This window comes from Heloderma suspectum, chromosome 3 (assembly GCF_057233095.1).
Source record: "Heloderma suspectum isolate Gila_16-S chromosome 3, 16-S_ref, whole genome shotgun sequence".
Classification (NCBI taxonomy): Eukaryota; Metazoa; Chordata; class Lepidosauria; order Squamata; family Helodermatidae; genus Heloderma; species Heloderma suspectum.
The window spans coordinates 289036108-289063594 of record NC_139460.1 but is presented as its reverse complement, the minus strand read 5'-3'; the positions used below and the strand labels follow the sequence as shown (position 1 = coordinate 289063594).

Here is a 27487-nt window from a genome sequence, read left to right as displayed (position 1 = left end):
CCTGCCGGCATTCCAGAGATAGTTAGTGACCCGGGTAGTGAGGGAGTGCGGGAGGGGGGTTTCTTAGATGCTCGACGCAGATGCAAAGAGCGATGAGCGATGGAGGGCGTGGAAAAGAGGCGTAGCGCCCGTTTGGCATGCAAGCAACAGCCGCCTCCCATGGACCTAAGGGAAAGAGGGAGGATCTCTCCCTAGCTCTTACGTTCTGGGTCTTCAAGTGACTCTCTTTCAAACGGGGATCAACTGCCTGCCTGAAGCTTAGGCCACGCTGCTGTTCCTTGCTTTAGCCGCTGGTGATTGGCACCTGAAAGAGTGCCAAAAGTTGTAATGGGATTAAAGCTTTGAAAAGAATTCCTTTTCGTCTGTGTCTTGAGCTGGCTATTGGAATCTACTGAGAGAGGCCGCCAAGTAGGGATGTCAGAGAATTTCGCCATGAATCTCGGGGAGGCCGAATGCCAGCGCATTCGGCCCCCCGAAATCGGTGGCGAAACGGTCTGTCCCCCCACCCCCCCCCAGGACGGGACTTACCTTCGGCGAATCTTCCTGGCGGCAGCGGCTGCCGGTCTTCCAACTGGCTGCCTTTGCCGCCATTTCCAAGTTTAAAAAACAAAACAAAACGTGATAGGCTACGTAAAGATTTACGTAGCCTATCGCGGCTAAATTTTAAAAAACACCGTGATAGGCTACGTAAATGTTTACGTAGCCTACCATGGCTGAGTAAAAAAAACCAAAAAAAATGCGCGTACGCAAATGGCGGCGCCCATGGGCGCCGCCATTTGCATTCCTTATTTTGGATTCTTTTGCATTCCTTATTCTGGCACTCCTTATTTTGCATTCCTTATTCTGGCACGTCTTAGTCTACGTAAACATTTACGTAGACCACGGCGAAAATAAGGGGAACGCAAATAGCGTAGATGCTATGCTATTTGCGTTCCCCTTATTTTTGCCATAGTCTATGTAAATGTTTACATAGCCTATCACGTAGTGACGTAGCGTATCACGGGTGACTTTAAAAAAAAAAAAGTGTACACAAATGGCGGCGCCCCATGGGCGCCGCCATTTGCGTTTCTTATTTGGACAGTGGTAGTCTACGTAAAGATTTACATAGACTACGGCGAAATTAAGGGCAATGCAAATAGCATTCCCTTATTTTCGCCGTAGTCTACGTAAATCTTTACGTAGACTACTCGGGCCCAAATAAGGAACGCAAACGCGTACACACTTTTTTTTTTCAAAGTCACCTGTGATAGGCTATGTGACGATTTATCTAGCCATGATAGGCTACGTAAATCGTCACGTAGCCTACCACAGGTGTGTGTGTGTGTGTGTTTTTTAACTACTTTTTTATTTTGTAATGGCGGCGGCAGCAGCCGGTCGGGAGACCGGCCGCCGCCCCCGCCCCCGACGAAACGCCGCCGAACCACTGCCGGGACCCGCCGCTGAGAGGGACATTCGCCGAAGGTAAGTCCCATCCCGGGGGGGGCGGGGGGCCGGCGGAGAATTTCCCCAACACTTTCGGGGGGCCGAATGCGTCAGCACTCGGCCTCCCAAAGATTCGTGGAGAAATTCTCCGCCATCCCTAAATAATTTATACGAACCTTTGTCGGCAAGGTGATGTCTCTGCTTCCTACTATGCTGTCTAGGTTTGCCATAGCTTTCCTCCTAAGGAGCAAGCGTCTTTTAATTTCATGGCTACAGTCACCGTCTGCAGTGATCTTGGAGCCCAAGAAAATAAAATCTGTCACTGCTTCCATTTCTTCCCCTTCTATATGCCAGGAAGTGATGGGGCCAGATGCCATGATTTCAGTTTTTTTAATGTTGAGATTCAAACCAGCTTTGGCACTCTCCTCTTCCACCCTCAACAAGAGGCTCTTTAGATCCTCTTCGCTTTCTGCCATTAGGGTGGTATCGTCTGCGTAACTGAGGTTGTTGATAATTCTCTCGGCAATCTTAATTCCGAACTGTGATTCATCCAACCCGGCATTTCTCATGATGTACTCTGCATATAAGTTAAATAAGCAGGGTGACAATATACAGCCTTGCCATACTCCTTTCCCAATTTTGAACCAATCGGTTGTTCCATGTCCGGTTCTTATTGTTGCTTCTTGGGCCTCGTACAGGTTTCTCAGGAGACAAGTAAGGTGGTCTGGTACTCCCATCTCTTTAAGAATTTGCCACAGTTTGTTGTGATCCACACAATCAAAGCCTTCTTCACACACATAGGCACACAACACAAGGTACTTCTTCACACAGCGCATAGCTAAACTATGGAATTCACTTCCACAAGATGTAGTGATGGCCACCAACTTGCATGGCTTTAAAAGGGGGTTAGACCAATTCCTGGAGGAGAAGGCTACTAGCCCTGATGGCTATGTGCTACCTCCAGTATCAGAGGCAGTATGCCTATGTACACCGGATGCCGGGGAACACGGGCAGGGGAAGGTGCTGTTGTACTCATGCCCTGTTCGTGGGTTTCCCGTGGGCAGCTGGTCGGCCACTGCGTGAACAGAATGCCGGGCTAGACGGCCCCTCGGTGCCACCCAGCAGGGCTGCTCTTATGCTCTTGACTCTCCCACAGCGGGCCCTCGTTCTTGCGCTCTTAAAGCCAGAGCCACGAAGCGCCCCCCGCCCCACGCGCGCCTCCTCGTCTACTGGCGTTCCGGGGAGGCGCGCGACCCACAAGACCGACGTTCCCCAAATACCCGAACTCCGGGTCTGGGCAATGCCTTCGCGTCCCTACTGAGCATGCGCGAGCGCTTCACACATGCTCATTCGAGGACGCCGGGCGATGTCCTCGGCACGGGTACGGTGCAGGCGCGGCCGTGGGAAGTGCGAGAAGGGAGACTGGACGCGAGAAGGAGGACACCCCCTTTCTCCCCCCCCCCTTCATGGCCAATAGCGGGAATCGGGCAGCTGCTGCTGCAGAAGCTCTGGTTTCGCCTGGCTGGCCTCTGCCTGCTGGCTCTCCCCACCCACTCCCTCCTGGCGTATAAAGCTCCAGCGCGCCCCGACGATGCCCTTTGCTTACTGCCCTTAATACAGGGCGAGCGAGAGGACGAGACGGCAGCTGCCCCATCCCTGCGTTAGATCGCAGCTGCTGGAGGCTTTCCCCCGATCCCTTCTGCAAGTGGATTTTTCTGGCTCCCCCCGCCCCCGCCCGGTCCCCCTTTCGATCCTGTGGTCCTGGAGACCTTTCCCAAAGCACGCCCCTTTCGGGAGTTCTGACCGCGGCCACACGCGCTTCGGGCTGCGCAGGGCGTTCAAAGGGCGCCCGGGGAATTCCGCAGACCGCCTCGCAGGGCTCCCTTCGCGGAGCGAACAACGGAGGCAAGAGCCGTCGGTGCTGGCTCGGCTGGAGCGCCGAAGATGGCGAGAAGCACCGCTGGACGCTTCGCCCTCGCCTTGGGTTTAGCCATCCATCTCTTGCAGACGATCCACCCCGCTGAGCTGGAGCCCGACCGATCGCCCATTCCCACAGGTAACTAATCCACTCGGTCTTGCTTCTGTCCCCCGCCGCCCTCCGGTCTTAATATGAGCCAGCCCTCCAACTCTTTGCAAAGATTGCACAAGAGATAGTACAGCAGACGAGAGTGCCTCGTGTCATGTGCAGAGTGCACCAGGCTGCTTTCTAAGAGCTGCTTTCTCTTGTTAATTTCCAAGAGGGGAAGTGCTGGGGCCCTTATTTTGATCTGATTGAACCCCGACAGTTCTCTTAGAAATTCACCGCATTCCCTCCCCTTCCTCCCATCTCCCGCCAGTGTGGCTACTTTGACCTGGATTGGGTTAGGTCCACACTATAATAAAAGGGATGAATGGATGGGTTGCTAATTTATGATCAAGGGGGAAGAGGAGGGAATCTAGGTGTTTTTGCCACCGTTTGTTTAAAAAGTGCTCCCCCCCCCCCGTGTGTGCAAATTTAATCTGAGAGTGTATTGCCCTTAGCAAACATTTGTCAGAGGTGAGGCTCGGGTGCAATGTGGTTCTTCAGTTGCAAGGCAAGTTTGATCAAACCGTTACTTACGAGATCATCTTCCAAATACAAGACAGAAGCCCTGTTGGAGCTTCTGATTTCCTCAGTTTGCAAGCAGTTCTAGTTTGGTTCCTCATATTTCCTATGGAGTTCCTCCACTCACTTGGTGTGTGCCTGCGTTTTGTTCCTATTCTTTATTTCTCTCTTGTCACTTTCCATGTAACTTTCATGTTGAACAGATTTATCTGGAAAATGCCTTCCTGGCCCATCCATATGCAAGTTACAGGCAGAGGTATTTCAAGTTGACTACACCAGCCCTCCAAAACAAGTTTCTTTGAGATAATATTAAAAAGTTCATACTTTAAAGTTTCAAAAGAGAAGGATTTGTTCTGAGATTCTTGGGTCCATTTTACTATGGCTAGATTTTAACACAGAGACCTCTTCAGGTTGGAAGACAAATGAAACTCAGATGTAGATGTAGAGATGGGATGTTCATAAACTTTACTGGATGTATTCCAGATGTACAACAGTGTTAACTATGTGTGTGCATAGATGAGTTGCACATATTTTTATACATGGGAGTGTTTTCAGCATAGGCAGACTGTAACTTGTGGAGGGTCCTTTAGGGCCTGATATGAAGAGTTGAATCATGATTTTCAAACAAGTCATCACTAAGTTGCATTTTCCAGAGGGGCGGCTGTGTTAGTCTGTTGCAGCAAAATACCTGCCAATTTAGGATAACACTTCATGCATCTGATAAAGAGCACTGTAATCCATGAAAATATATGCTGTAATAAATTCTTCATCTTTAAGATGCCACATGATTCTTTGTTATGTTGCATTTGAAAGTGCAAGTGATATAAATATAGTAATGCAAGCTCCAAGCCAGGATGGAAATCCCTTATTTTTCATAGCCAAAAAATGGTAATCCTGCTTTTTGGCATTTCTCTTGTAAGTGTTTTTCCATTTCAGTTTCTTACAGTGCAGTCCTGTACATCTTTAATTGGAAGTAGCTTAATTGTATTCAGTGGAGCATACTCCTACTAAGTGTGTTCAGGATTTCAGCTTTAGTCATGATATTTGACAGACAAACTTGGCCTATGGAAAAACTCAGAGTTCCAGGTAATAGTCTGTCAAACCTAATAACTGTTACTTTTGCAATCCTTTTTTTCTGACCACTTTTCTCATAATGGGATGAATTTCCCTCCCCGCCATGTTCACAGTCTGCTCCTTGGATCCTGTGAAATGCTGGAAAGTGATTTGAAATTCAATCCTCAATGTGTAAAACAGAAGAAAAAAAGGACATGCATAAAATCTGTTTAAAAAGAGTGCCTAAGACATGTTCTCCTACTTTCATTCAAAAGTGACAGTGGGTTTAAAATACGTATCATATTGCTTGCCATATCTTCTTGCTTGAACCCTTAGCTAAAGAAGGCTTTTGATTCTGTTCCCTGCTCTAACTCACATTTCACCTGGGAAATCTATCATCGTGTGTATGTGTGTGCTGGGGGATGGGTTCATACGGTACTAATAAAAAGTTACCTTGGTCTTGATTCACACCTTTGAGGTAGTAAACAGCTGAATTTAAAAATCTATTTTAATTGTTTTGCCATGGAAAAGCAAATCCATTGCTTAAAATATAAATCTTTAATAAATTAGAAATTAAAAAATGAAAATAATTTTATATTGCTTCTTTTATTTTATGCTAAACACTTGTGGGGGAAAAACAAGTGTTATGAGCATGAAAGGTGTAATGGATACACCTTTCTTGCTCATAAATCCTATTTACATCTTGGAACTTTTGTGTTCATGGGTGACTTGCCTTGGGAGGTAATAACATTTCTATTAAATATATGCACTTCTGATGAAGTGGGTTTTTGCCTCTAGTCATGCCACTAACTCAAGGGTACCACAACATCCTTTGTGGTTCTGATGTTGCAGGCTAGCACAAAAGTCTGAATCCAAAAGTCTGAAGCTCTTTTATTACCATATGAATGCAAAAAACAAACAAATCTGGAAATGCATTAAAGCTAGTAAATAGTTACCCAGCTTGCTTGGGACACAGTCTCTACAAATGTCGGGCAATGCAATCCTATAAATTTCTACTCAGCAGTAAGAAGTAAGTTTGGTGGGGCATACACTGGGGTAAGTGGGTGTAGGATTGAAGTGTGGACCTATTTCTGTATTCATGGAATAAACCTCACAGGAGCAATAGATGAATGGGTGAATTCAGTCTGGTGCTAGGAGAGAGAACCTCTTCCCTCTGTAGACTGTGGATCTTGTCCTGCTGAAAGACAGGCTAGTATTGCTGGCTCAGAAACGAGCACATTACCAAATGAACAGGAGCGCAACATGGGAACTTTTTATGCGCAGTGTAGCTAACTTAGGCTCTTTGCCCTAAATAGTGCAGGGGAGGGTTCCCAGGAAGGGAAAGCAGCGGAGACTTCGGGGTTTAACCCAGAAAGGAGTTTTAGTAAAAGCCAATGTGATACAAAATCACAGTGAAGTTACTGAAGGCTGTTCCAAAAAAGAAGGGAGGGAGACTGGAAGAGCTACAGTGAGTCAAGGGTGTTTGTGCCTAGACCTGGAGGATGTGTGTGCGTGCGGTCGGGTGGGGGAGAGAAGTGGCAGAGCAAGGGAAAAAAGGAGGAGTAGCCAGTAGTGAACTGACAGTTTGGGTATGATGAGAGAAAAAGGGAATAGTTTACCTATCCTATGTCTGCTGAGACAAATGTGGAAGGGGAGAGGGAATCCTCAGTGGTTGATTAAGTCAAAAACTGGGCAGGAGTGCAAAGAATATAGGGGGTCAGGTGTTTGCAGGCTAAAGGAGTAGTTCTGCTGAGCAGAAAAGTGGCAAGGGGCTGAGATGCAAAGATGGGCATCCCACTGGGAGCTGAGAGAGGGTGAGGAGAGAGAGAGAGAGTGCCTTGGGCAGTGTGCATGTCCGCAAGACCACTCCAAAATTAGGCTAGGGGTCCCAAAGCAGCTAGATTATTAGGAAACAAAAACATGGTTGTCTGATGAAAGGGTTTTTTTTTGTTTTAAACCAAAAAACAGAGGCACAAAAGAAGTATTGACGCAAGGGCTACATACTGAAAAGGGGATAGTAGATGCTAAACTGGCATTTTTTGGTCCTAGGTAGGTCACTACAGTGTTCAGCACTCTCTCTATTGCTAATGAATGAGTGGCGAGAGATTGGCTTGATTGTATTGCAGTGTGGGGCAGAGTGGCTCAGCACATCCACGATTCCATAGCCCAAGATGCTAAGGGCTAGAGCATTCTCTCTTTCCATTTCAAGGGAAAGGCTAGGCCAGATGATCTGGTATCCTTATTTATTTATTTATTTATTTCATTTCTATACCGCCCAATAGCCGAAGCTCTCTCCTTAGCTGCTTGTTTTTGCCAGCTTGGCAACTATACACAGATGAGATAGAAACTGAGATGGAAATTGGAGGCTTTCTGGAAACAGGATTTGATCAACTTGGACTTTTTACAGATGATTCTTTGAGACACAAAGTCCCTTTCCCAAAACTCTTTGGTGGCAGGAGATGGACTCCTTTCCTGCATCACAGGGTACCTAACAGTTAAACAGCAGTTCAGTATTGCTGATGAAATAGATGCCCTGGCTGCCAGCTAGTTTCCCTCTTTCAATGGACAAAAGGTCTGTGGACTTACCACAGACTCCTGTGTGTAGTGCAGTGTAGCCATATAACTACAGAAGCGCCTATTGATTAGTTGCTGTAGAAGCCACAGTTTGTGGCATTTGTACATGTGATTTTCCTTTTCTTTAAGATAATTTTAAGTTAAGCTCTTCTGTGCTATACTACAAGAGGGCTCATATAATTATCTCCATATTGTAAAAAACATAGCCAACCCCCAAAAGAGGGCCAGTTTATACAGTCCTCTTGGTGATAAACTCTACACATGGGGGGCCACAGCAGTGACTCTTCAACCTGTGTGCAGCCTCAGTCACCATGAGCTTGAATGCACAAATGTAAAATGCTATGTACGATCCTCCTGGTATGTCCGTACATCCAGATATGACCCGGCTGCATGATCTGCCCATTCCCCCTTTTGAAAGAGATGGATTTTAGGGATATACAGGGCTGATTCTACATGTGAGCTCTGTACAAAAGTTGTCCCTGCACCATATGCCGGTGGCAAAAGCAACCATTTTGTGAACTGGCCATAGTCTTAGAACTCCCTGTACCCCATCCCAAACGTTAACGGGTTAATAATAATAATTCAGGAGTAAAGAACTTAATACAAGTAAAGATATTATCTGTAAGGATCTGTGGAATAGTAATAATTCCCCTGATGATAAAGCCATGACCTATTACTCTGAAACAATGGTAATAAAATAAACAATTCTGTGTTATGGAATCTTTTCCATTTTTAAAAAAAACAGTGGATTCTGGTTAAGATAAAATGTAAGAAAATCATCACTGATGTATAACAGATTCTGCTAATTTGCAACCTCCTCTCATGCCTGGAACCCAAACACTGCATGCTTTGTTAACAGCAGTCTCCAGCTTTGCATACATCTCTTTGCCATCTATCAGAAATCAACATCTAATGTAATTGACCTTGTTGTAAGTTCCATTTTCTTCTGCATTTAAATTATTAAAGTAGATTCTGGGCTCATGTCAACACTGATAACAATGGTAATAACGTACAGTGCAATCCTAACTCCCCATCGATGGCTGGAGGGGGTTAGGAGGTATCAGAGGTGGCCCTCCATAAGCTCCCACCGGCAAAGAGAAGCTTTCTGCTGTGTGTGGTAGGGCGGGTTGTAGCCTAGTGTGGCAGACATCTGCACTGTGCCCAGGTAGGTGAAAAGCCGCTGGAAGTTCTCCCATCAGCAGGCAGAATTTCCCACAAAACACAGGGTGTTTTGTGGGCAGTCTATGGCTTGGGATGCCAGTGGCTCTGGATCTAAAGCCCCATGGATCCCCTGAAGGGCATGATCCTCAGGCCCCTTAGCTATACTAGGCTGAAACTGGGATAGTGGAAAGGGGAGGAAATGCCCTCATCTTCTGCCCTGACCAGAGCAAGTTGGCAGGGCTTGGAATGTGGGAGTGTATCTGCCACTCTGCTCCTCCCTGCCTCCCCTCTTTGGATTGCTCAGTGAGAGTAACTGCAGAGCAGGAGTAAACAGCGCTTGTAACTGTGATTTGAACACCATCTATACGACAAGGAATGTCTCATACACAAACCCATTGAACTGAATGGAACATATTCAGGACAGGAGAAATGCATTGTGTAGTGTATCCCAAATTTACTTGGGTTCCCCAATGTTGATGTAACAATTATAATCCAGGTTTCTGTCAGAATGATTTCTTACTGCTGAATGGTTTTCTCTCTCATCCCCAAGCAATCAAAATAAATGAGCTTGTATGGCACATTTCTTTCATTTGGAAATCTGTCATAAATGTGTTATGCATTAAACAGAGACCAAGGGTCTGACTGGGTATAAGGCAGCTTCCGATGTTCCTACATAGCACAATGCAGCAATTACTATGTACTTTTGATTTATGTGACTGACATCCCGTTGAGCTTGATTCTAACAAAGCTAGAGTTTGTTAGAACTTGTTAGTGCTGAAACTACCCAGAAAGAGAGCAAAAATTGAGCGGTCTCCTTTGGAAGCTTCATATCTATTTTAGGCATGTACCATCTGTGGATAATGAAGAAGCCACGACTGTATGCATGCATACATTATTTTTGTTTCATTATTATTTGTAAGTGTATATCTTTTTTGACATTTAAGATGGCCAGCATTTAGTGGGTCTGAAATCTGAAAGCTGGTGTGGTTTCAGTTTTGCATTCTTGCCCCTTTCCTTAAATGGTAAAACGTCACTATGGCAGTCATCTGTACTGCCTCTCTCATGCAACTGGCAATCTTGATCCCCAGGTCAGTTTTGTTGAGGCATGGGAATGTAAACCAACAGTCCTGTTAATATTCAGAAGACTTAAACTGGACGATTTTGACTGGTCTGCACATCGGGAAGTTAGTTCTTTTTTGCCAGAAAAATGTGGTTGCTTCTTCTATAAAGCTTTCACTGTGGGCTTTCTGTGTAGAGTGCATTTAAAATTCATTTTAACATCTGTGGTAAAATTGGAGCAAGTATACAACATGTTTGTAACTTTGGGGAAAGTATTATCTGTTAGGTAATTTTTTAATATCAACTTTTCTAAAATCCAGTTGAACTTGATCCACTTTAATGTAGCTAATAATGTCATCTTTAAAAAGAATGGGTAATGTGGCAATTTTAAATTGAAAACAGCCGTTTTTATTTCAAATGATAGTATTTCTTTGTGTAGTTGAATAACTTATATCCTACCTTTCCAGTTACTAGAACAGCACTCAAGGTAGCTACCAACATTTGAGATAGCAGATACTGGGGTTGAGATGGCACCAGCCTCCCCCATGTTTTCCCTGAGCCCCCTAAGCTAGTCCGCTGCTCTCAAGTCCATTGGAGGATACTGTCCCATTGCCAGTGCGGAAGTAAGAGTCATTTGCCAGTCTGGTCAGATTTGGTCATGGAATGTGTATGTATGTGCGTGGCATCTTGTCCTTTATCTCAGGCAGCAAAATGTTTTGGGCTGACCCTACCCACATTAAATCAGTTCATCTCTAAAGTATCATAGCACGGTTTGTCCAAGTTATTCTCATCTTTAATATCTCCTCCCCCCTGCCCCGAAATCTGTTATATTACAGTGAAAGGAGGCAGATAAGAAATAATGAAATGGGAGATCAAGTATCATGGAAAAGCGGAAGAATGTCCCGGTCAAAAGTCAATGAACTGGGTGCTAAAAGAGTAGTTTAAAGTTTTCTGGGGATCTTGTATTTGCTGCTGTTTAAACAGCTGGCCAAGAAAGAAAGAAAGAAAGAAAGAAAGGGCTTAAGGGCAAGATGTTTTCTCCACCAGTAAACCTTTCTCACTTTGTGAAACTGATGCCAGTTGCTCAGCATTTACCAAAATGTAGTCATGCTGATTATTTAAAAAATCAACCAAAACAGTATGTTAAATTAAGAATGCAGCAGCTGTATGCAGCACCATCAACGGTAAATGGAAAACAGCTTTTCTTTAGTATATAATCGCATATCTTCTCATTGTTCAATTTCAACAGCATTTCATGAACCTTTCCTGAAATAAGGGTTAGTTGAAAGCCTGACACAATAAGTGGCTGCATTCCTGTTTATCACAGGCTGTGAAGTAGCTATAAATCTTTAATGATCATGTCATTTGGTCCTACATCAGACAAATATGCTGAATATTTCTGCCCTACTTAAATAAGTTTTGGTCTAGATTCAGTTAAAGTTAAATTAGTAATGACTGCTTTCCACTGAAAGTAAAGTTTCCAAAGAGTCTCAGGCTGCAATTGTAGGTGTCTAGGTTTCACAGTCTTGGTGGTGACAGACAGATAGATAGACATCTTCTTTTATTATGATAGACGAGGAGGTAGCTCGTCTATCGTCTGAGCCATAGCTCAGCAGTAAAATACATGGCTTGTATGCAGAAGGCCTGAGGTTCAATACCTGGTATTTTCACTTAAAAAAGATCACTGTTAGTATGACTCTGAGTCCTCAGAAAGTTTCTGCCATTTGGGATAGGAGATTCTGGACTTGGTCGGCAGTGGTCTGTCTCCATCTAAATCAGGTTTAAATTCATATGTTATGACTTTATGAATGTGGCTTCTGAAAGCACAAAAGGTTATGAAAATATCCATTTGGCTATTGCATCTATGGATTTATTCAATTTCCTGTAGAGGTTGTATGTACAGTCCTCACGATGCAATTTATGTGGGATCTAAATTACCAGTGTGTAAGTAATTGTAGTGTTCATTCCAGAACTGTAGCTTATTTACTTTTCTGTAACTCAGCACCATTACTTCAGTATGCTGCAGTAGGGAAAGGGAAGATAATGTCGAATTTGGCAAAGCATCTAGAAAGTCTTGACCACACAATTTTTCACCAAATATACTAAGTGAGTGATGTTCATAACTTCTGATTGTTTTCAGAAGTCATTCTTGTGATTGATTCAAGGCCAGTACGAAGACGTCTTATGCCAGGGCTGGTGCATAAACCAGCATTATAAGCTGTACCTGGGATAACCATAAATCAGAAAAATCGAAATTCCAAGAAGGTTCACCACCGACACAGTAGACATTTCCAATTAGACTGGAACAGGAAATAGTTGAAAAGGAAGTGTTTATGCTCCACACTCCATTGAATCACAGATTATATACTAGAAGAACTGAAATTGGTGTTGGAGCACTTGTCAAATTGATCGTTATCCTAGGTGTAGCCGTGGTCATTGGGGTCACGAAGGGTCGGACACGACTGAACGACTGAACAACAACAACAACAGCAGTCACTCCAGACTTACCTCTCTTTTGGATTAGTGTTTATGCTTTATTTATTTATTTATTTATTTATTTATATTTCATTTCATTTCATTGCTATACCCGGAGCTCTCTGGGCAGTTCACAAAAATTAAAACCAAAGAGCACACAATGAAACAATACAAAATATATAAAACATTAAAACCATGGGGTCACGAAGAGTCGGACACGACTGAACGACTGAACAACAACAACAAAAAACAGTACAACCAGAATAAAACCTAGCAGCAATGCAGGGATTTAAAATACAGATTTAAAACAGCAAAGCTAAAAGTCTAAAGAGCTAAAATGTTAAAATGCCTGGGAAAATAAAAAGGTCTTCACCTGGTGCTGGAAAGAATACAATGTAGGTGCCAGGCGAACCTCACTAGGGAGCTCATTCCAGAGCCGGGGTGCCACAGCAGAGAAAGCCCTCCTCCTAGGAGCTACCCTCCTCACTTCCTTTGGCAGGGGCTCACGGAGAAGGGCCTCTGACCAAGAATTCACTATGCACAGTGAAGGAATAGCTGTGTACATGCCTCCCCCATCAGGTTTGTTTAGGCCCAATTGACAGAATTCTTCCTCCTCCCAACTTGGGCTTTTTTATGTATGGCCACAGTGCTTCATCACATGTCACCTTGTATGCTAGGGGGAACGGCAGGGAAAGAAATGACATGAAGCCCATCCCTTCATGCTTTGTCCTATTGCTGGGGCTTAGCAAGCATGTGAACTGGGTTCTTTAACTGTATCTGTTCCATATGCATAGGAAAACAAAAACATCTGAATGTTGCATGTATACATTTAGATTGCAGTGGTGTGCCAATGATTCCGTTCCAAATTGCCAAGTTGCTTTATAGAAGCATTTTTCAGAAAACCTTTTCTTCATTAAGCTGACTTGGTTTAAAATTCCTGCCATTCAGACTTAAAGCTGTTGTAACATAAGTTATCCACATGTTTCACATAATACAAAAGATTGGACCCCCTGCATTGCAGGCATACTCTTCCTTTTGAAAGGCCTAAGAATGCCTGCATTAGAAGTGTCTCATGAAGTCAAGATTTTAAATTCTTTTTTGGGGAAACAGTTGTCACATGTTACTGAGGTGATGAACAGAGAGATCTGGTCATCAGTTAATTTGTTTTAACAGAGATATATCACACATAATAAGTTAATATGTACAAAATGTTTGAATCTGTAGGATGCCTATCAGACCACCCTATAGGCTATGTATTTTTTTAAAAGTCTGGAAAATAAAATAAGGTTGCTGAGTAATTACAAAAGACAATGGTGGAATAGATCTTTGGTTATTACTTGGATATTCCAGTAATAGCCTATTACCCTTGCTAATTATTGTATCATACAGTATAATCCCTTACAATAAACTACCAACAATTCATGCTGAAACTAGGGATGTCCGGTGGATTATAGGACTCTAGCCAAACCATCAGGAAATAGAAAGAAGAACGCACTATATATGGCCATAATTTACATATGAATTTAATTTCATTGGTGGCCTTCAGATTCCTGTCAGTGAAAGAATGCATCCAAGACAATCTGGTGGGAGTAGTTTTTCTTTGCTAAAGAGCCCAGCATTTGATTTTCATGATTGCAAATGTGCTTTTTACAGCAGTGCAAAAGTAGCTGCCATTAGTCAAGCAGACTATGTAATCTTGGACTTATCTGAGTAAACCATTCATATGTTTATGAATAGTTTTAAAAAATGTTACTGAAGTGCTGACTGCTGGATAACCATGTGGGGGGGGGGGTTTGTTGGTCTTTTCCCCTTTGCCCCAGAAAAACAATATAGTGTGTCCATAGGTTTCTGAACGGGGCATGTAGTTATAGCAAGTACATAATCGCCTTGCTTGGCACTGGATTTGATGTCATCTGCTCTGAAATTACCCAAATGTTGGCTTGCTTTGAATAATAATGTATATAGTAACACTGAAACATTATTTTTCTAAATTTGTTCTGAACGTTGTCAGTGGTATGGATATACATATGTTTTTCCTTTAAATTTTGGCACATAATTCAAACATGTAATATGATATTCCTTGAAATATAGGGGCAAAGATGAACTTAATGTGAGTTTTACTTGTCCAAAAAACAAAGCATCTTGGTGGGTTTTTTCTTGTTGTTGAGGAAGTAAAGCATTACCCAGGAGGCATTAAACTGGCCATGTATTGAGATCCTGAGTATTTTTCCTTGATATAATAAAACATTGTGGAGTGTATTGTCTTTCCAGGATGTGCTGTAGAATGTGAACTGACCTGTTATACCCACTGGGTATACAATTGAAATAAATGAAACAACTAAGTTAAGTCCCATTCATTTAATGGGTCTACTCTACATAGCACTAACATTGAACATTACCTGTAGCATTGAAGACATGGAGCATGTCTTATGAGGTTTAAATTCCATTTAGCTGCTACATAGTTCAAGAATCAGTCATTCATTGTCTGCCAGAATTGCTTTGAATTTAATGGCACATAAAATAAATCCCCAGACAGCCCTGAATCCTTACTCTGCAAACCCACAGTGACTCCCCAAAGGAATATATTTTTATTAATGTATTTGGAACATCTGTAAGCTACTTTTTAAAATAGAAATTTCTCAACGTGGTGTACACAAACTAATAAAAACAATTAAAACCTATATCAACATGAAAACAACAAACATGATAAACGTTAAGAGCAAAATAAACAAAAAGAGCAGTAAAAGACCAATACAATCATCTCATTTTAGCCATAAGATCTAACTGTAAGGTTAAAGAACACAGCCACAAGAACAAACGTAATGAAACCCTAAAGCTTATGTTTTAGAGACTGCCTGATGATGAAAAATAAGGAAGGGGCTAACTGTATCTCCCAGGGGAGGGAGTTCCTTAACCTTAGGGTCATCACCTAGAAGGCCCTATCTCTTGTTGCAGCTAACCTAGCTACTGCTCCTGGTGGACACTTGAATAGGGCCTCTGTAGCTGCTCTTAATTGTCAGGCAGGTTGATATTAGGGGTGTATGAGAATTTTGTTTGTGCTTGCAAGACAGTTGTGTATGCCCCATTCACAGCCCTGAATTCAAGTGCGAACAGGAGAACGTGTTCTCTGAAAATATTTGCAGATTCTCAAATATCCACTCTCATTCAAAAGTCTCACAAATTTCAGAGAAAAAGCAGTTCAAAATTCCCCAATGTCATGCTCTAGTCTGTTGGGGAAAGTTGCGCAACTTTGAACAATACTCAAATTTTTGCAGAGTTTTCTTGTTTGATTGCAATTTGTGCAACTTTTCAGTTTGTGCAAATTGGACAGCACTTGCAAGCGCTTGTGGACATCAAAGGAGTGACAAGCATCAAGTTGATGCTTGGAGAATCTGGGCGAACACGAACATTGTTTGCCCATCCCTAGTTGAAAGAAAGAGGTATTTCCTAGCCCTGGTACCTGAGACCTTTAAAAATCAGAAATGCCAGGAATTGCTGCCACCTCCCCTCAACCTTAGTTTCCTGGTGGGTGGGGTGACACTTTTTGCAGCTGGCTTGGGGAGAAGCTAGAGTTTGGGGGGTTTGCTTTGGTGAGTACCCTGAGGCATCCTTTTCCTCTAAGGCTGCCTGGCTATAGTATAGGGGGGCAAGACCTACACTTGGTATTTGGGGCCAGGACCTACACTTGGGGTGTGCTATACAAAGCCATAGGGCTTGTATGAAGGTGATGCAGATAGACCCTCTTCAGGACTTAAATATGTGGGCTAGAGAGGGGAAGTCTAGAGGCATGGCTAGTCATTGCCCCTGCGCTAGTGTAGCTCATCTGGTGGGCTGATGAGGAGGGATCATCCTTCCCTCCTTCAGCCTGGTGGAGCCCACACTGAATGGTAAGAGTTAATTAGATCGGCCGGAAAAAATGTTGGTGTGCAGATCCCCCTGTGTAAAATGAATAAAAGTTGTTGCCCATTTAAATCCCCAACCACCCCCCTGTCTCTTATTTACTGGATAAGGGTACAATGAACCTAAGGGTAAAATCCAGCATTGCACAAGTGGACTTCAACTTGCACAACAAAACTTTCACTTTCCCCCTGAAGCTGCTCCCCAACAGCCCCAAAACTCTGCTCCAGAGCATCCCCCTAAAAATCTGTTCCAGAGCATCCCGCAGAGGGAATCTGTTCCACTGATGAATGCTGTCCTGTTGCCAGATGGACTTTGTTGCATTTTATGCAGACCAAACCACGTCATACAGTATATGTTCTACCACTTAGGTATGTCCTGTGTGATTTATGTCCATCACCTGGTCTATATTGTTCATATGCCCGAAGTGGAAGGTGGATCTGATGTTACAGACAGAGTACAGGTGAACTTGCAGAGCTTATAGGGAATCTCCTTTGTTTGGTGATTATACTCACCTCTAAGGCCGTGCTAAATACAAATTATGTACCCGGCCCAAAGGAGCTTGTAGGAAACACTGGATGCAGCAGACCAGAAAAACTTACAAATTCAGTAATAACTTGGTGAAGCAATCCACAGTGCTCAAGCAAATAAGATAGGGCACTTAACTACAAGGAAAAGTTAAATAAAATAGAAAGAAATCTCTTGGCTTGTCAGTTATTTCCTTTCAACCTCAAGCATGGGAATAGGTCATAGCAAATTGAAATCTGTGTTCATGTATGTGCATACGGTATAGGCCTCACACAGTTGTGCCACCTCAGAATACAGATGTGTATAGTTGGGAAGAAGTGCTTGTTTGTAAGGATCCCATGGCAATGTCTAATCTCCCTGCATTGAGAAAATGAACATGTTGCAGGGGGCAGGGGAGGCAGTTTAAAAGGCTGATCCTCCAACATCCCTAAAGTGCCAGCAGGCAGGGAGAACTTTCTGATCCAAGTTCTGTGGGCACACAAATTGGCAGTTCAAAATGGAATAAATGAGTCACGTCTTGTGTTTCAGGGGCATGCTTCTGATCTCTTGTTTCCATGTCAATGGAAATGTCATTAAAGGGGAAGGATAAAGGTCTTTCTTAAGCCAACCAACCATAGTTAAGAAAACCGTTGCCAAAATTAGATGGTAATTAATTAGTCCAAGCTTTTATTACCATGTTCACCTTCAGATTATCAGTTTTGAGGCTTTGGAATGCCACTGGGCAGAACCACATAAAACAATACTTTTTAAAAAAAAATTGAGAGAGGGGATTTTGAGGAAGGACCTCTCTTTCCTTTGGAATTTGGCTTTGGGAGGAGGAAGTCTTTATGTGATGCAAGAGCACTGCAGGGGGCGGGTGGGTCAGCTCCCACACCACACCCTAACGCCCATGGAGTGGTTTTCTAGCTTTTGATGCTGGCAGAACTTTCGTTTAGCTAGGAGCAAAAGCAAGGGAGTTTCTGATGGAGCAATGATAGTTTCACTGCACTGTCCTATGCATGTTTTTTCAGAAGCAAGCTCTGCTGAGTTCAGTAGGGCTTACTCCCAAGTAAGTGGGCATAGGACTGCAGCCTCAACGTGCCTAAATCAGACAAAATGTTTGGGTGATTGAATTGTTGCTAAATCTTGGCTCTTCCATCTTCTGCTCTGAAGAGTTCCCATGTCCCAGGGATCCACTTTCAGGTACATGTGCTGAGAAAGAATGTATGTAGGTACAGGGGGGCTGCAACATCAAGGTGTTGTGCTCTAGTCCTGTTAATGACCAGCAGCTAGTATGTATGGGAACAGAAACTGACCAAGGAAGTTCTGAAGCAGTGATATTCCAGAGACATGGATCTGTTTACCCAGCAGGGGCGACTGAGAGTTTCTATATCCTCATTTCCAGCTCCTCCTCTTCCTGGTCATCTGCAGGTTCATTGTTTACAGCTGGGTGTTCCCTGACTCCTGAGTAGACCCTTCCTCCTGAGGAGACCCCTGGCGATAACGCCTCCTGGCCATCAAACAGGCACTCCAATGTCAACTCTCAGCTTCCCACCAGGTTTGCTGCTACTTTTATTCTTGAAGACTGGGGTGTGTGTGAAAAGGAGAATCAGGGATCACGGCAGAGCGCAGGTTGTGATTGTAGGGATTACCAAGAGACCTAGGTGAGACATCCTTGAAATGAGACTTTGGAATGCCTCGGGACTGTAGCATGTACCTCTGCGGGATCCCATTTCTTTACCTCCATGCAGGTCTCCCCAGGGTCTTGGTTGGGCAGAATCTTGACAGCTCGCAGTTCTGCAATTCATTTCTGCACTCTAGAACTAATGTGCATAAGTCAAGGTGGACCTGTGCTCACTGTTTCTCTGCACATTGTTTTTCCACACAGTAAACCAACGGCAGAGCCGGCCTGTTCATTATGCAAAATGAGGCGTCTGCATCAGGCAGTGCTCCCTGCAAAGAGTGGCAGATCAGGGTTGTGCTGCTAACTGCTGCTTCTCCACTCAAGCTGCTGTTGACATCAGTGGAGACTTTTTCCATTTCACCACCACATCCACTCATCCCCAGTTTGCCCTACTTCCTTCTGCCTGCCCACCCACTCGTTTGCTCAGCACCTATCTCCTGCTGCCACCCCCTCTCCCGCAGAGCAAGTGAACTAATCCGCCTGACTATAAGGACAACACAGTACGTGCTTGCTGTAGATGGAGGGGAGCATGTTGAAGAGGGAGTGCATGCATGCACTTGTGTGAAAGTAGTGCGTCCAGGTTTTTTGCCATGGGGGGGGGTCGTGCTACCAAAGAGAGGGAAGAGGGGGATGAAATGAGCACATAACTCCTTGTAAAATAATAAAGCAAGCAAGTGCTCTGAATTGTTGTAGAAGCCTAGTGCAGGGAAGAGAAAGGAGCTAGAAGTTGCTTTTTCCATTTCATCAGTAGGGGTGGCAGTAGCTGAAGCCAGCCAAACTCCGGGCTTGTTTTAACCACAGTTCCAGGCTTCCCCCTTCTTCCCCCTTCCAGCATGAGAAAGAGATCTCTGATCAACTTAGTTCCTCAAAGGGGATGGAGTACTGTGTGTGCTTTCTTTTCCCTTACAAATGCTGCCAACACCGCCCCCATTTATTACTTTATCAAAGAGCTGGTCAAACTCAATCCCCTCATCCCCCCCCCCACTTTCCCAAGTGTCCCTCTGTGTGATGGGATGCTTTGTCCTGCTCAGCCTGCCCCAGCAGTGCCCATGTTTTCCCCCAGAGAGCATGCAGCATGAGCATGGCAAACGAAACAAACCTCTTCAGAAAAGACATGAAGCTCAGACTGAAAAAAATAAAAGTTGTCTTTATTGTGCTGGAAATTGGTGAGTGGAGTCCCTTGGAGCCATTGCATTTGTTTCCTTCCCCTCCCTTAAGTTCTCCCCAGGCCCTGCCTTGCCTTTACCTCCCCCTCCCTCCACCACTTCCTTCTTGGTCTAAAAGCTATCTCTGTGTGTGTCTTTTTTGCATTTCTGACATGTGGTCACTTTTCAGGGAAGGGAGTGGGGGGATAATTCTCTGGTTTGCTTTAGGCAGCAGACTGTCTTGGGCCGGCCCTGACCAGGGGTGCAGCGCCTCAGGTGTGGGGGCTAAATTTGGTGCTCCTGGGGACCAATCTGGTCCTCTAGGGTTCATTTAAATGTAAATGTACATTTACGTAGACTACAGCGACCAAATAAGGAACGGGAATGGCGGCTCCCTATGGGGGCCGCCATTATCTGTACACACTTTTTTTTTTTTTTAAAGTCACCTGTGATAGGCTACGTGACGATTCACGTAGCCTATCACGGCTGACTTTGCAAATCTAGCCGTGATAGGCTACGTGAATCGTCACGTAGCCTATCAGGGGACTTTTTTTTTTTTTTCTTTGATTGCAATGGCGGGGGCGGCAGCCGGTCGAAAGACCGGCTGCCGCTCCCGCCCCGCTCGAACACCGGACGAACCGCCAGCCGGACCCGCCGCCAGGAGGGACATTCAGGGAAGGTAAGTCCCGTCCCGGGGGGGGGTGCGGGGTGCGGGGGGGGTGCGGAGGATTTCTCCCCAAAACTTCTTCGGGGGGCCGAACACGTTGGTGCTCGGCCCCCCGAAGTTTCGGGGAGAAATTCTCCGCCATCCCTACCTTGCTATTCTCTGGAACTCTGCATTCAGTTGGATATATCTTCCCCTTTCTCCCTTGCTTTTCACTTCCCTTCTTTCCTCAGCTACTTGTAAAGCCTCATCAGACAGCCACTTGGCTTTCTTGCATTTCTTTTTCTTGGGGATGGATTTCGTTGCTGCCTCCTGAACAATGTTACGGACCTCCGTCCATAGTTCCTCAAGCACTCTGTCTATCAGGTCTAATCCCTGAAATCTATTCCTCACCTCCACTGTATATTCATAAGGGATATGATTTAGGTCATACCTAAATGCTTTAGTGGTTTTCCCTACGTTCTTCAATTTAAGCCGAAATTTTGCAAGAAGCAGCTCATGATCTGAGCCACAGTCAGCTCCAGGTCTTGTTTTGACTGACTGTATAGAGCTTCTCCATCTTTGGCTGCAAAGGACATAATCAATCTGATTTCGATATTGACCATCTGGTGATGTCCATGTGTGGAGTCGTCTCTTGTGCTGTTAGAAAAGAGTGTTTGCTATGATCAGCGCGTTCTCTTGGCAAAACTCTATTAGCTTTTGTCCTGCTTCATTTTGTTCACCAAGGCCATGCCTGCCTGTTATCCCAGTGATTTCTTGACTTCCTACTTTAGCATTCCAATCCCCTATGATGAAGAGGACATCTTTTTTTGGTGTTAGTTCTAGAAGGTGTTGTAGGTCTTCATAGAACCGATCAACCTCAGCTTCTTCGGCATCAGTGGTTGGGGCATAGACTTGTATTACTGTGATGTTGAATGGTTTGCCTTGGATTCGTACTGAGATCATTCTATCATTTTTAAGATTGTACCCCAGTACTGCTTTTCCCGCCCTTTTGTTGACTATGAGTGCTACTCCATTTCTTCTAAGGGATTCTTGCCCACAGTAGTAGATATGATGGTCACCTGAATTAAATTCGCCCATGCCTGTCCATTTGAGTTCACTGATTCCCAAGATGTCGATGTTCAATCTTGCCATCTCATGTTTGACCACCTCCAGCTTACCTTGATTCATTGATCTGACATTCCAGGTTCCTAAACAATATTGTTCTTTACAGCATCGGATTTTATTTTCACCACCAGACACATCCACAGCTGAGTGTCCTTTCGGCTTTAGCCCAGCCGCTTCACTCTTTCTGGCGCTACTTGGAAATACTCTCTGCTCTTCCCCAGTAGTATATTGGACACCTTCCGACCTGAGGGGCTCATCTTCTGGCGTCATATCTTGCATGTGTTATTCTATCATTGTTCTTCTTTGAGTAGTATTAGTAGCTAGAATTGCGAGCTGTGAAATCAGTATAAGTAAATAAAGCCTATGGATTAAAATGAAACTTTGGGGAAAAAAAAGTTTTTTCCAACAGCTTATTTGAGGAAGCCATTCCCCTTCTTCATTTTCAAAGTGTTAGTAATACACTCTGGGGCAGTGAATGTAGCTGTAACTTAATGCATTATTACGGTGTTATTCCAGACACATAATAGACAGGATGACGGCATGTTCTGTCTGTTCTGCCTCTGCATAAGGAATTTCTGTGAGCTCATTCGGTTTATAAGCACCATCACAATAATTTCTTCAGTCTTTTTAGAATTATGTATCATTAATATTCTCAACAACTTCATAATATTGCTGGGTGATGACAACTAAATTACTAAAGCTTAAACATTTTCTAGGCTTTTGACTGAAATGAATCTATAGAGATAATATCTAGTACTGTGCCAAATCCACTCCTGGTCTTCTGCAAGCTCTTAGGTTCCCTGCAAAAGAAACAGTTGTTTTTCTGCTCCCTTTGCAAAGATAGTTAGAATTTTGGGGAAATGTCTTGATGCGCAGGGCTTACCTTACCATAACGAGGTGACCAAGGTGTGTGTGTGTGAGTGTGCATGTGTGCGTGCACGCATGTGCATGTGCTTTTTCTTTTTCAATTGAAGCCCCATTCTTCTGTGCTTTTGCAGCCCCCCCCCCCTTATGCTTTCTGAAAAGCCCCCTAGGGGATTTAACCATGACTTTCTCCCTTGGGTCTTTCCAGAACTGCTCTCTGACTGTTGAGTGCCTGAAAGCTGTTTTGACCACTAGCACTTCACCCATGTTGCAGAGACTTAGTAGGCAGCAGGACCCAGAAGCCTCAAGGGATGAAGTCATAGTTAAGTCTTTTCAGAAAGCACAAGAAGCTGGGGAGGCTGCAAAACACTGGAGAATATAGCACTTAAGTTGAAAAAGAAAGCACACACATTCACACACGGGAGCAAGTTTACCATATTCGGTAGTTAGTAGATCTTGGACTGAGGTTGTATGTGAGTTCAAATGTCATGAATCTGAGCTGAAGTATATTAATACAGTAATGTGGGCCTGTTGGGTTATCCCTTCCCTCGTATGAATTCCCTTTGTGCAGAATACAACTGCTCATCAGTTTAATTGGCATAGTGGTAACCTGTCATTCACTGAGTTGGGTAATGCTTTCCTGGCCAAACAGTCACTCCTCTGATAATTTGCCTTGGGGTAATTAGGTGAAAGTAGCATCTTTATATTTGTTTCAACTACATCTCACACTTGAAGCATTTGGTCTAGTAAAGATGCCTACACTTTTAACGTTCCTGTTTTCATTGGAAGGGTAGATGTAAAATATATCTTTCCTAACCAAGTTCTACAATTGCTGCCAAATCTAAACAGTTCATATAGGAAAATTTAATAAAAAATAATAATTTGGCTTACTCAGTGCCCTATGATCACATTTTCCTCTATACTATATACCTGATGATCTCTCTTCTAAAACTACATAATTGTTGCTCCACAGACTAAAGGTGGGGAAAGTTAGCCGATTCTCTTCCTGTCGTAGCTGCTTTTTTCTGTTCTTTGTGTAAGCCTTCCACAACCTGTATAAGTTCAAGGGGAAGAGAGGGGAAATTGCTAAGGCCCATTTCATAACTTTCAATGGTACCTGTTAATTAGGTACAGTACCATTTTTCTTGTGATGTGTTTAGGTTGCTGTTGTGTACTTAATTTGTTCCTAATGCTGAAATGTCCCCACTACTAGCAGCAACCCTATTTTAAAATAAAATTTTGAAATATGCATACGTTTTCAACTCACTAATCCCCAATAATGTTATTTATGTTATCAAACTGCTGACATAAATAACTTGAAATAACAGATTTTTAATGCATGGACTGGATTTTCCCTTTTGTGCTATAAAAGCAAGCGTATTGAAAATGTATAACCTTCCATGAGTTTGAAGGGCTTCCAAATGGCTTCATTCCTACTTGCTCTGATATTCAAAGACTTGTAAGGCTATTATTGAGAGGCTGAGAATTTCCAAGAATTTGGGTCAGCAATTGTATATTGGGGATGCTGCCAACTTACGATTTTGGCCTGAACTTGTAATGCTGCTCATCCTGGGTAATATGACACAGAGAATTAATTTAGACAGATGTATTCCACAAGCCTGCTTTCAGGATCTCATCATGCCTTGTGGTTTTGACAATTGGCTTTTCAGCATTTAAAGTGACATTTGTTCATGAGCTGAATGGCTGGATGTGGGCTGTTGAAACACTAGGTTATAGTTTATTCGCCTTGAATAAAGGAGAAAGGAACGGTGTAAAACAGAGCCAATGTGGTGCAGTGGTTAGTGGTGCATTGATTAGTTGCCAGTCCAGATTCAAATTCTCATTCAGCTAAGAAGCTCCCTGGATAGCCAAGCTTAGTGCCAGCTATAGCTTTTTGAGGGCTGTTGGGCAAGATACCCTCAATGGGCCCCTTCCTCTGTGAGTCTACCTTCTCACCACTGTTGTCACCAGCTGCTCTTGTGGTGTCCGGTGTTATCCTCATTTACCTCCCTGTCTCTCCTGGAATCCTTCCCACAGAGTAGTTGATGGTAGATGAACCTGTGGGGCAGGGGGAAGGAAAGTCCAGCTGGAGCAGGCCCTGAGATCTTCTTCACCCATCTCTCTCCTGGAATTCTTTCCCCAGGGTAGTTGATAGTAGATGTCCCTGCTGTGCCCTGGGGTTGAGGGGAGTCCAGCTGGGGCAGGCCTTGAGGACTTCACCTGCCTCTCACCCTTTCTCTCCATCAGTCTAACCTACTTCACAGGATGGCGGTTGTTAGGCTCTGAGCGCCTCAATTTATGTATTCATTTCAGTATTTATATTCTGCCTTTTAAGGCAAAAAAAAAAGGATATATAGCTGGTTTTGTTGACAACTGCTTTGAATGTTGTTTATCACAGGCAAATGGGATACAACAGGTGTGTAAATAGCTACTTCCTTAGTTGTCTGTGGTAGTTATTGCCTCCAGTCAAGCAGGGAAGAATGTTTATTTACATATTGGAAGAGAACAAGTTCTGTTTTTCATTCAAGCCATCATCATGCCAATTACAAAGCTGCCTCACTGAGTCGGACCATTGGTCCATCCAGCCAGGTATTCCCAATGTCTGACTCTGACTGGAGGTGGCTCTCCAGGGTCCCAGACAGAGACCTTTCTTAGCCCTGTTACTTGAGATGCCATGCAAGTTATTGAATCTCAGACCTTCTCTGCAGGTGCTCCACTACTTAGCCATGGTCGTTTTTCACAAAAGCAGAAGAAAGAGGCCCTCATCTAGACCAGATGGCCAACATAGAGCTTGGACTCCAAGCTAGTGTTATTGGCAGCATGTTCTGACCAGCCGAGTTTGCCAACTTATGACTGATATAGGAAAGTCTGGGCACGTGCATAGGCAAAATGTTCAACTAGTAATATTTATAGACTTAACTTGCAAAAGTGGAATGTAAGTTTTATAAGTAAATGGAATGAAAAATAAACAGCTACAATCTCCCTGCCCTTATGTTTCATTCTCAAAGACTCAGTTATTCAGTAATATTATTATCTGTTACGAGGTTTTAATAGTAGTTAAGTCAAATTCACAGCTCTTTATCCCTCCTTAAAGTAGCTTATTTCACCTATGAAGAACTAATGCCTCTCTCTTCTTTCCCCTTTACCAGATAAGCTATTAATTCTCACTGTGGCAACCAAGGAAACAGATGGCTTTCACCGATTCATGCAATCAGCAAAGCACTTCAACTACACAGTGAAGGTATTGTGTGCAAAGAGTTTAACTCTCTGTGTGTGGTATGCCTGCGTGCTAAGGCTATGCTATACTAAAATATAACTACTATAGAATGAAGTCATGGAAAATACCTCATAGGTCATTTGCTGTATATATTTGTCAGCTGTGAATTATTCACAAGGTTTGCTGGTGTTGCCTCGTCTAGCTCTTAATATTCCAGATTGTGGGGTCTTCCACTTACCTCAAGAGATTATTCCACAGATTTAAGCGTTGGAAAGGTTTCATTCACAGTCTTTGTAAATATTACCTCTTTCCCTTTCCGTTCAACTTCCCTTATATTTGTTCACTATTTTGTATGTTAAAATTTTTAGGCTATGTTTTATTATAATGTTGTATCATATAATGTTGTAGTTGTAATTTTTGTGAATTGTTGTAGAAATAAATATATAAATAAATATTTTAGTAATCCAAAAACTATCCCCTTTTTTCTGTGACTTCTGAAGAAAATATATCCATTTCCTGGTGTTTACTTATTTTATTTTTAATTTTGGCCCTATCTCAGCTTCTGCTTTTACAAAGTTACTTGTTCATAGAATGTACCGTCCTCTGCCTGACTCTGTAGGAATACATTGGTAACTGAAGTAGGCTGTTTAGGACTTAGCACTGCAACTTCAAGGTAATTTCTTATCACAGAGGTTCAGGGTAATGGAAGTATAGTAAATCTCCTGTACTACTTCCAAACCGTGGAATGTGCTCCCTAAAGAACTACAATTGGCCCTGACTCCCTTGGTTTTTAGGAAGAGAATAAAGACACATCTTTTCAATTTAGTATTTTAAAATGTGTAGTTTATAATTTTAATGTTTTACCATTTTAATGATCTTGTTTTTATAGATTTAGTTTTGATTTTTTAAATTATTGTACACCACCTTAATGGCTTTTTAGCAAATGAAGTGGTATATAAATGCTAATAATAAATAGTAAAGTCTTTGGTTTTTCACATTCTAGATTGTGCTTGCTGTCCCCACTCTCAACCACTGTAACTCCTTTTATTAACTGAACCTATGCTCTTGGATGTTGTGTGCATGTAGGTTCTCTCTACACAAGCAGGATTCAGGAACCCTGAAAAAGGCAGCCTCTGATCATGTGGAGACAGCCTGTGCATGTACAAATCACTTGTGCATAGACTCTGTTTACAAAGAAGGAAAGAAAAGTAAGAGTGGGAAGAAGCGATCTCAGTGGTGTGCATAGGATGGTTTATTAGCCCAACACATTTAGAGTCTGTTGACTCTTCCTCGGGGGCAACCGATTTAGCTCTTTCCCCAAAAAATCAACAACATTATTTTCACACCAACCCAAAGGGATGGTTGAACCCCTGAAATGGAAAAAATGGGTGTGGTCCTGCTGCCATTCTACACATTTACTTATACCCAAGTATTGATTTTGTGAGAAAGAGTTTTGTCTTGCAGTCAGTGTGAAAAGGACTGAATTAGACAATAATGCTCACCTTGTATTTCTGTTGATTCTACTTCATAACCTGCTAGAGCCCTTACCCTTTTTCTTTAGTAAAACAACCACAACAGAATAAACAAAGAAAAACAAATCCCAGCCAACCAGTTAAATAAAAGTCCAACCAAAACACACTGGTTGTTCTGGCACCTCAGTACTATGAAAGTGCTTTGGCTGTGACAGCATGAATGTTTATCCCACTGCAACAGAACACCAGCAATGCAGATTCTCCCCCCACCCCCCAGGCTAGGCAAAACTTAGTATTACACCAGTCCAACAAAACTTCTAACACACACATGGAGTTTTCCTGTCTATTGTGATTCAGCAGTCCTGTCCTTTCCAAACAGCAAATTGCATATAAAGCAGTTTGGCTGTTTTGAGGAGGGCATTTATGACTGCAAGATGCTGAACTGGAAATCATGCTGACAAACAAACTAGGAGATGCCGAGGAGGACTATCCCAGCTTGAAGCTGAAGAATTAATGGAAGCAAGAAGAATAACAAAAGTGCATAACATATGCCATGAAATTTTAGTATTAATATTGAGGATCCCTAAATGATATCCAGGGTT

At 43.3% G+C, this 27487-nt stretch overlaps 1 protein-coding gene across 2 annotated transcripts in view; it reads left to right on the top strand.

Moving 5' to 3' along the window:
- Nucleotides 1–2766: 2766 nt before the first annotated feature.
- PLOD2 (procollagen-lysine,2-oxoglutarate 5-dioxygenase 2) overlaps nt 2767–27487 on the top strand; it is a 97572-nt gene continuing 72851 nt past the window's right edge. For both annotated transcript variants that reach the window (XM_084847224.1, XM_084847223.1), the window contains exons 1-2: nt 2767–3478; nt 25346–25437. In XM_084847224.1, the coding sequence (XP_084703350.1) occupies nt 3367–3478; nt 25346–25437 (204 nt within the window). In that variant the 5' untranslated portion in view covers nt 2767–3366. The remainder of the gene's footprint in view (nt 3479–25345; nt 25438–27487) is intronic.